General features: G+C 41.6%; 2 protein-coding genes across 2 annotated transcripts; both read left to right on the top strand.

Annotated features, from left to right (window-relative positions):
• Positions 1–341: 341 nt before the first annotated feature.
• Positions 342–1,612, top strand: LOC109941741 (uncharacterized). The gene is made up of 2 exons (XM_020542948.2): positions 342–683; positions 758–1,612. The coding sequence occupies exons 1-2, from the start codon at positions 342–344 to the stop codon at positions 1,313–1,315; spliced, it is 900 nt and encodes a 299-aa protein (XP_020398537.1). The 3' UTR covers positions 1,316–1,612.
• A 3,318-nt stretch (positions 1,613–4,930) lies between these two features.
• Positions 4,931–8,596, top strand: LOC100277329 (uncharacterized). The gene is made up of 3 exons (NM_001150924.2): positions 4,931–5,124; positions 5,214–5,365; positions 8,296–8,596. The coding sequence occupies exons 1-3, from the start codon at positions 5,043–5,045 to the stop codon at positions 8,371–8,373; spliced, it is 312 nt and encodes a 103-aa protein (NP_001144396.2). The 5' UTR covers positions 4,931–5,042; the 3' UTR covers positions 8,374–8,596.
• Positions 8,597–9,189: the final 593 nt, after the last annotated feature.

Below are 9,189 nucleotides of genomic sequence, written 5' to 3'. Positions count from 1 at the left end.
TGCTACCAGGGACAATTGGGCTCAACAGATGTGGCAAAATAGGGGATAGTGGTCATTATGTACTGTGCTAAGTTGCTCATAGATCTATTAGCAATGATGAACATTGTCACTTTCTTTGTGTGATGTGCTTAGTTGCTAATGATGACATTACTTACATCCTGATACCATTGTTGACTAGCAATGATGATTACTACTACTTCTACTTCTACTTTCCTATGCTGACATTACTACTACTTCTACTTCTACTCTCCTATGCTGACATTACTACTATTTCTACTTCTACTTTCCTATGCTGAGAATATCTATCTGTCTTCCCCCCTAATCTTTTACTTGTTCCAGCTATGGCTGACATGGTGTCTGGGGTTGGTAGCCAGGGGGCTAGGCCTGCTCTTAGGTGGAGTGCAGCAATGTCTGGGTTTGTTCTACGCCGTTTTGTTGACTTGATAGGTACTGGGGTTAGGACTGACAAGGGTTTTAAGGAAATCCACCTTAACTCTGTTGCTAAAAATGTCTCCGAGTTCTGTGGCCAAGAAGTAACAGGCCAGCAAGTGTACAATCACCTTCGTAAGTGGAGGTCTAGGTGGGTCAAAGTTTGCAAACTAAAGGACATTAGTGGCGCTCTTTGGGATGAGGATACCTTTGTCATAAGCTTAGAAGAGGGTCATTATGCTGCTTACATCAAGGTTAGGACCAACACCTTCCATTTCTCTAATTTGGTCTAACTTGAAATTGCTAACTTGAGTTGCTAACTCAATAGGATCACCCAAAAGATGCTGATTACCTCAATAGGCCCATAGAGAACTATATGGCTATGCAAATCATTTTTGGAAGTGGGGTTGCCACTGGTAGGTTTGCAATGGGTTCAAATGAGCCTTTGGGCAAGCCAAGTGACATTGTTGACATCTTAGATGATGGCATTGAAGTGACCTCAGAGTTTGTTGATGCTTCCAATCTAACCGGCAAGGGAAAGACTGTTGATAAGGGTACCCCTGGTGACTCCATTGATACCAAGCCTATGTCCAACTTAGGGAAGAGGAAGAGGTACATGACTGATGAAGATGTTGCTGTGTTCAATGGGATGAAAGAGGCTGTATCTGATGTTGCTGCTGCTGTCCGTGAAAGCATCCATGCTGAAGCAGCACCTGGGATCTACAATGCTGTAATCAACTGTCCTGGGTTCTCTAGGGAGGCTCTCATGTATGCCCTAAACCACATGATGGAGCACAAGGCCACCTCCCTGGTGTTCCTGGACATGACTCCTGATGATCGTGACCTATGGCTCAAGACTTTCCTAGCCAAGCACTACCATAACTGATGTATCCCTGGGTGCAGCAATGTTTGTCTAGAACAATGATGTATCCCTGAGTTCTATGGGTTTAGGGCATATATACTGTTTAAGAACAGATTTGGTCCACTTGCTCTATTCCATCTATACTAGATGCTACTTAAGAACAGTGATGTATCCCTGAGTTCAATGGGTTTCCCTGTTTAAGAACAGATATGCTACAGTTTATCTGATGTGTCTCTCCTTTATCCTGATTAAGAACAGATTTGGTACTTGAGAACAATGATGTTTCCCTGAGTCCTATGGATTTCCCTGTTTGAGAACTGATATGCTACACTTGATCTGATATGCCAATGATGATAACAAAAGTTAATATTAAGCCTACTCAGTTAGCCAGCCACTAATAACAGTCATTTATGTTGTTTTGCTGTTTTTGGTGTTTAAGAACAGATATGCTACACTTGATCTGGTTTTGGTTTTTGAGAACTGATACTCCTATCTATATCCTTTATCACTATTTAGTAGCTGGCTACACTGTCATGTAGGATCAATTTTACTGAGCTGAGGCTAATATTAATAACTATTTCATATTTACAAGTCCTAGTGTCCTATCTTGATTCACTTGATCTGGTTTAAGGACTGACAAGGGTTAGTGCCGCAATTTCTATTTTGCTGTTTGGTTTTGGTGTTTCAGATTCACTTGATTGAAGTCCTAAGTGCCAGACCTCATGAGCTAGTACTTGTTTTGGTGTTTCAGATTCACTTGTTTCAAGTCATAAGTCCCAAAAACTCACTTGTCCTATTTAGTGTCTGCTTTCTCTTCTGTTTGGTTTTGGTGTTTCAGATTCACTTGTTTGAAGTCTTGTTGTCTTGTGTGACCAAATGGGTTTATCTGCTATTTGAGTTTTTTATCTGCTATTTCAGATTCACTTGCAATGTAGCTGCTGTCAAAGAACATTTGTATGCTGTGTAAATCTGGTTAAATATCTGTTCTTTTGAGGCTAATCTAGTTACTGTTGACTGTTTATTACAGCACCTATTCTTGTATAATCTGTTAGCTATGTATTTTCTGTAGCGATTTAAGGTGAGCTATTTTCTGTAATTTCGTGTTGAACATATTAACCAGGATCAGTAGCGATTTAATTGTGTAAATTTTGGCCGTTATCAGGTGGGAAATTTTGGTATACTTTATCAGGTGGGAAATTTTGGCCCTTATGAAATCTGTAGCGATGCTATGGGAGTTGTGTAACAGATGTGGAAATCCTTGAATAGTTAAGCAATTTTTGCAAGGTAGAATTGTGTAAGATACTATCTTCAAGCGTGTGAACCAGGCTTTGAGAATAATTGTGTAAATTTATAAGTGTAATTTATAATTGTGTAAATTTACAAGTGTAATTTATAACTGTGTAAATTTATAAGTGTTTTGAAAAGCGTTTTAGTCTATGGCATTGTAGTTTTAGATATGTAGTTGAGTCGTGCAGCCAAACAGCAAACCAAACAGGGGCTGTGTTGATCCTGGTTAATTATGGACAAACAACCAAACAAATGGAGTTATTTTGGTTTGCATGAGTGCATGCAGGCTATGCCCAGCCTGCGTCTGCGCTTTGACCAGGATATGCTGATCCTGACAACCAAACAAATGGATATATACTCGAATGGGGTAGCTATAGAAGAGGCACTTGAATCTCAGATAACTACTCATGTGGCTCTCCGTTGCCACACTCCGATCATGAGCTTCTATCAATCTCTTACGGCTATAAAACACTAGTTTTTTATACTGCTATAAAACACTGATTTTCCTGATTTTTACCGTTATCCCTTTTAAGAAAAGTTTTTTTTACTTCTTTTTAATCTAACTAGCAGTTCACCATTGTCATCAAGTAATGCTGCCTCCTGAATGGGCGGGGCGAAAACACCTAAACCCAACACAACACGAAAAAGCACACAACGCAGCCTCGCTAGCCGAAGGTGAACAAAAACAACGGAGTTAGCTATAAAAAGGAGTAGGTCCCATTTTTAACTCATATCTTTCTCGACCTTAGGTAAAACTTGAAATAACATATATTATAATTGTTGGCGACTTTTTGGGCAAAATACTAATGATCTCTAGGGTTTGCTCGTGCAGTACCTTGGGGATTTCTCTGCAGGCTGGTGGAGCGGTTGATTAACGGACGGTCCGCCCTATGTCACCAGTCTGTTCGTGATGCACGTAGATAGCTATGCTCTTCTCTGCGATGACATAGAGGGCTTCATGTAGAACCTAGATCTTGCCCCCCTCTGGAGGGACCCCGCTGGAGAGGAGAGATCATAGGTTTGCTCCGGTTGTCGACCCAAAGCGTGTCTAGACGACATAGACCTGAAGAGAGGTGAAGATTGAGATTGGGGAACTACGACGCTACATATAGACCTAATCCATCGAACTACGACGCTACCCCCACCCACCATGCTCCCTGACCGCGCTGTGGGCCCTGGCGAGGCAAGGCAACCTGAGCGAACCCCGGATACAAATACGCGGGGACGATGGGGGTAAGGGAAGGGGCGCCGAGGACCTGCCCGTAGGAGGGCAAGGATGGCGGGGTGTGCGGGCGGGCGCGGAGCGAGGATGGCACGGAGGGGAGAGGAGCGGGGGCATGGTGTCGCCCTGTGGATGGTGGGGGCGGGTGGGGCGAGGATGGCGGAGAGCGGACGGGGGCGAGAATGGTGGGGGCTGCCGCGGAGGTAATCCCTGGAACGACGCCCTTCCATCGATGCAGAGCGAGGCGAGGGCAAGGATGGCGGGGCGGGCGCGGAGGCATCCCTATAATTTCGTCCTTCCATCCACGGAGAGCAGGGCAGCAGGGACGTTGTCTTAGAGCATCTCCAATAGTTATGTAAACAACTCCCTAAATATGAATTTAAGAAGTTTTCCGGAAAAACTCTTCTCCAACAGTTATGTAAAGCAGGTCCTTAAATTTACAAACTCGCTACAAAATCCAATTTATCCCTATATTTACCAACCACGTTGGGACTCCCTAAATCAATGTTGGTTCTAAATCCACCGTGAAACCATATTTCGACCACTGTTTTGTGTCATCTCACCGTCCCGTTGAGCACAAATCTATCTCCGGTGCCATGTGTTGTCTTCATGCCGTTGTCGCGGTGACCTTCTGGTCTCCATCGACAACTTCGAACTTCCAAGACATTATGGAAGGTTGTTGATGTGCTAGCTCAATTAAAAATAGAAAGCATGCTCACTTTTTTTGTTGACGTGGATAATTTTAAAAATTAGCAACTAATAAATAGAGAACTGTTGGAGCACATATTTTTCTACTACTTAAAGTGATTTAGCAACTTCTTAAATCTATATTTTAGGGTGCTAAATTTACATAACTATTAGAGATGCTCTTACAGCCTTATAGAGTAGTAGGTGCTTTTCGAATAGAAATGAGCAGGAAATTCGGCCCTAGTGCGGAGTGCCTTGGTGGAAAACATTTCAAAAAAACAGATTTCTGCCATTAAAGAAAACGAAGATTCGAGTCCATGGCAGGCCAGCCCTCAAGCCTGCAGCTGGACCTGGGCTATATGTGAGAGAACAGCCGCTGTCTATTGCCTGTTGGGCCGAACTGGGCAGCGTGGAAAGGCTACGAAGAGCGGAGAGGCGCTCCATTGAAGCGGACGGCGACGAGCTCTGCATGCTGCGCTGCGCCCTTCTCACCGCCGCCAGCCCGCCAGAACGTCTCCTCCCCGTCTCTAGAGTGGCTCTTTCTTTCTCCGTCAAATGGCTCTCGCGTGCGCCTCTCACGCGTGCCGCTTTCTCCTCGCCGGCCAGGCGAGATCTTTCCACGCCCAGCCCTACCATGGTACGCCCTCCCCGACCTCCATAACAAATCCCGTGCTGCTTCTGCTTGCTTTTCGTGACTGGAGTCGGATCCTTCCTTCCCGGGTGCAGCCAAGGTCGGCGTGGTGGAGTTCCTGAACGGCGTCGGGAAAGGGGTGGAGGCGCACGCCGCGAAGCTGGAGGAGGCTGTGGGCGGCGACCTCCAGAGGCTCCTTGAGGCCCGCACGCTGCGGCTCAAGAAGCTCGGCATCCCCTGCAAGCATGTAAGGATTTGATTCCTCCTCTTGTGCCACTTGTAGTCTATAGTCCACAAGCGAGTTGCTGATGTGGTGACTTGTTTTCTTAGCGTTTCGTCGCATAAATGTTGGGATTGATTGTGTTTTGTCTGTATAAGGCTATGATGCTCCTGTACAAATATTGTATTGTTGCATCCAATCTGAATTTGTATGTTCTTGTCAAATATTAGTGAGGAGATTTGCTGCTGTGTTTTTTGGGTTGCTGACATATAAATTTCTTCTTTTCGTATAGTTAGGTTGCCTAAGATGTGATGCAATTTGCATGTTTATGGTTGAACTTAACATGCTTTTACGACAAATAGCCAAGCATAATTTCTAGTGATTATTTTGTTGGGGTGGTATCCCTTAGGTTTTATTATATCCTACATCTATCTAGTGGCCACAGAAGCTGAAAAAACTCTAATGAAAAACGAAGCTAATGGGATATGTTTCTTGTGAGAGAATTGTTTTTTTGGCTGGTTGCTGTTTTTTTCTCGAACACACAAGAGAACTGTGCATCGTTATATTAAGAAGAAAAGATGGTCCAACAATAGACCAGAAACAGAACAGTCCAAATACAAATCCTTACGGAGGCCAAAAAACAAGAGTACAAGAAAGGATTCATTAAAACAAGCTTAATCTTTCTACTACTGCCAACCGGAGTACCGGACTCAGGCTAGAACCTTGCCAAACCAGAAGCACCAGCAAAAGACCAACGAGTGGCATCATCATCGATGTACTGCAGGAGGTGGACACAAGGAGATGCCCTCTCAAAAACACAAGCGTTGCGATGTTTCCACAGCCACCGAGCAACCAAGATCACCACAGAATTGAAACCTTTTGGCTAGTTGGTGTTAAAAATACTAAAAACTAGGCCATACTTTTAGCTGCAGCCTATTAACCTGTCACTTTACAAGCTTGACTAGCCAACAAGATTACAATATCAGTACTGGTCTCCTAGCATTATCTAAACTTTATTAAATACTTAATGTTGAATGAGAAATGTGATAAGCGATTGGCATGCGTTAATGCTGAGAGCACTTTTTGTGGTTAAGTTATTCAGTTGGTTTTTCAATTAATATTTTTAATGATATGATATCTTGAGAGTGCACAGGATACAAATTTTGTATTCAATATTATTGTTAGGAATATATGAATGCAAAGAATGTGCTGTACTGTACTGTTGCACTGCTACTTTGACATTAATTTTCATTGATGTCTATGTCCATGAGTTCGTGGCCATGACCAATCAAGGCTTGAATAATGGTGTTTTTGAAGCACATGAAAGTCAATAACATCAGTGTTATGAGAAATTTCCATGCATTTTTGTTTCAGGCTCTAGGAACTTAAACTCAGATTTAAAGCCAGATCATGGTACCAATGTTTTAGAATGGAAACACTGAATTATAAACAACGCGCTAGTTATTTTGATTGTTTTGACTTTTAATTGCAAGGCAATAAGCTGATTGCTTTAGTCACTTAAATTCTTTCATAACGAAATATGTGGGGTATTCCTTGGGTGGTTTTGGATGCTTCCAAGGAAATGGACTATCTGTACTCTAAATAAAGGAAATACACTACTTTGTAATTTTATCGATGAGATTTAACACTTCCTTACTTACATTGTCATAGTTTGTGAGTTATTTTCAGTTCTAAAGTATTATTGTGAGCAATGTTGAGTAGTAGTATCTACATTTACATGTGGACCTACTGAAGTTTTAAATTTACTACAAATTTTTAGATGCCTTGTTTGGATCATGAACATTTCAATTGATTCTGGATTAATTGGTGAATGGTTCTCTAGCGTAACGGTTAAGGCTTCCGATTAGCACCTTTAGGTTCCGGGTTTGATCCCCGTCGGGGGCGAATTTCGGGCTTGGTTAAAAAAATCCCCTCGTTGTGTCCCGCCCGCTCTCGTGGATCGATATCCTATGCACCACCCTCTGGCTGGGCTGTTGTAGAGTGGGCAGTTGATCGGCCCGTTAGTGATAAGGGGCCAGGGTTCGGGGGTTTTGTCAGCCGGAACCATGTTTCGGTCTCTTCTTAATATAATATAATATCGGGAGGGCGGTCTTTCCATTCCGGCCGAGTTTTTTTATTCTGGATTAATTGGTTTAGGAAGGCCGATTCTAGAACTGTCTACTTACCATATTTACTGAAAGTTTTTAGGTTTAGTACGTAGTGTTTTTTTTTTAATTCGATAAATGCTAATTTTAAATTTTCATTGTAATTGGGATAATATTTTTGCATTGGAAAATGACATCTATACTGTTTTTATGTACATTTTTCATATTTTTGAAAACCAGATAGAAGTCAGTTAGAACACATTATTTTACTACTGGAAAAACCAGTGTTTTCCTAAACACCAAAAAGTAAACAGTCGATCACCTAATGTTTAGTCATTACTCAGGCTAAACATACATTAAACAGGTTAAACGGTCAATTAAACGGGATAGATGGACTATTAAACAGAAATGACATCATCGTGCAGTGTTAATATGGTGTTTAAACATACTAAACGACCATTTAGGAGAAACTGGGAAAAACAGGATTTTAGTATCCAAATTTTTTCCTATCTATGTATCTAGCAAAATTATGACCTCCGGAAACATTTGGTTGTACTCGGGCTCTAAATCAAGTTTAACCAAATTTGGTTGTACAGTATAACCAAATCTAGTTGTACTTGGACCCATGGTTGAAGCAAAATCCATTTAACCTGTTGCTATGTGCTAATTTCTGTCTTTAACATTTGCTGGTGGATTAAGATAAATGTTGGATCTAAATTGCAAACATTTTTTTCATGATTGAAATACTGTTTGCCGTGTAGTTCTGTAATATTTTTTTTTGTATAATGTTAAGATTGAGAACAAGCATCTGTGCTAATCTTAATTATTAATTGTTATTCTCCTACAATGCAGAGAAAATTGATTTTGAGTTTTGCACACAAGTACCGTCTTGGTCTCTGGAAGCCCCAAGCAGAACCCAGGAAAGTTTAAAGTTGGTTCGTTCTTGAAAGATAGTCTACTGTTGGACTGAGGCATGTTTGGGACATTGAATATTTGCTTTGTAATTTAGAAACCTCAAACCTTTGTTCTCTGTCTCTAGCCATACTTATTTGCAACCATTACGCAAAAAAAAAAGATTCTAGAAAGATTCCAACTTATTGTGTGTGGGTTTGTTCCTTTTGTAATAACAAATCATAAGGCTTTGTTGGTTTCATCCCTAATCCATCGGGATTAGAGTGGATTGAGGGAGGTTTTGACTTGTAGGGGATTCAATCCCTCTCAATCCTTGCGGTTTGATAAAACCGAACAGGGTCAAAGGTGCAGCCCCCTGTGATAATCTGTCACTTGATGTTTGTATTTTTACTTAGGTTTCTTACCAACAACATTGCAGTTTTGTTAACGTAGCCTAAGTAAATTGATTAGGTTCAGAGTTGGACCCGACGGTCCACAATTCAACAATGTTGTAATGACATAGAAGTTTTTGTGGTTCTACGCTGCCCTTTCAAGCTGCAAATGCGCATTATCTGTTTGCACTGTGATGATTTTAGTTGAATTTCATGTGGTTGCCACAGGTAGCAAATTGAACACTCTAGTTATAGCATCTTTCTGACACTTGAGGCTACTTTGGAAGTGGGTTTCGGTTTACAGATCGAACCAAAATTTGCAGTGCCCGGTTCAATTTAATATACGCAAACAGACGGTTATAGAACGAAATATAAAGCTGCAATTTCTTGGTTGGAGGACGAACCTAGACGGAAGAATCATGTAATGTAATACTTTGACTCATGTGCTAAGACTACCATCATG

The sequence above is a fragment of the Zea mays genome, chromosome 8 (genome assembly GCF_902167145.1).
Source record: "Zea mays cultivar B73 chromosome 8, Zm-B73-REFERENCE-NAM-5.0, whole genome shotgun sequence".
In the NCBI taxonomy this organism is placed as follows: Eukaryota; Viridiplantae; Streptophyta; class Magnoliopsida; order Poales; family Poaceae; genus Zea; species Zea mays.
This window is presented reverse-complemented; position numbering and strand designations above follow the sequence as displayed.

Excerpts from the sequence above, each read along its gene's own strand:
- LOC100277329 (NM_001150924.2), top strand. The coding sequence starts at position 5,043 with ATGGCTCTCGCGTGCGCCTCTCACGCGTGCCGCTTTCTCCTCGCCGGC. Across the intron at positions 5,125-5,213 it reads CCACGCCCAGCCCTACCATG|CCAAGGTCGGCGTGGTGGAG; the intron begins GTACGCCCTCCC and ends TCCCGGGTGCAG. Across the intron at positions 5,366-8,295 it reads TCGGCATCCCCTGCAAGCAT|AGAAAATTGATTTTGAGTTT; the intron begins GTAAGGATTTGA and ends CCTACAATGCAG.
- LOC109941741 (XM_020542948.2), top strand. The coding sequence starts at position 342 with ATGGCTGACATGGTGTCTGGGGTTGGTAGCCAGGGGGCTAGGCCTGCT. Across the intron at positions 684-757 it reads ATTATGCTGCTTACATCAAG|GATCACCCAAAAGATGCTGA; the intron begins GTTAGGACCAAC and ends CTAACTCAATAG.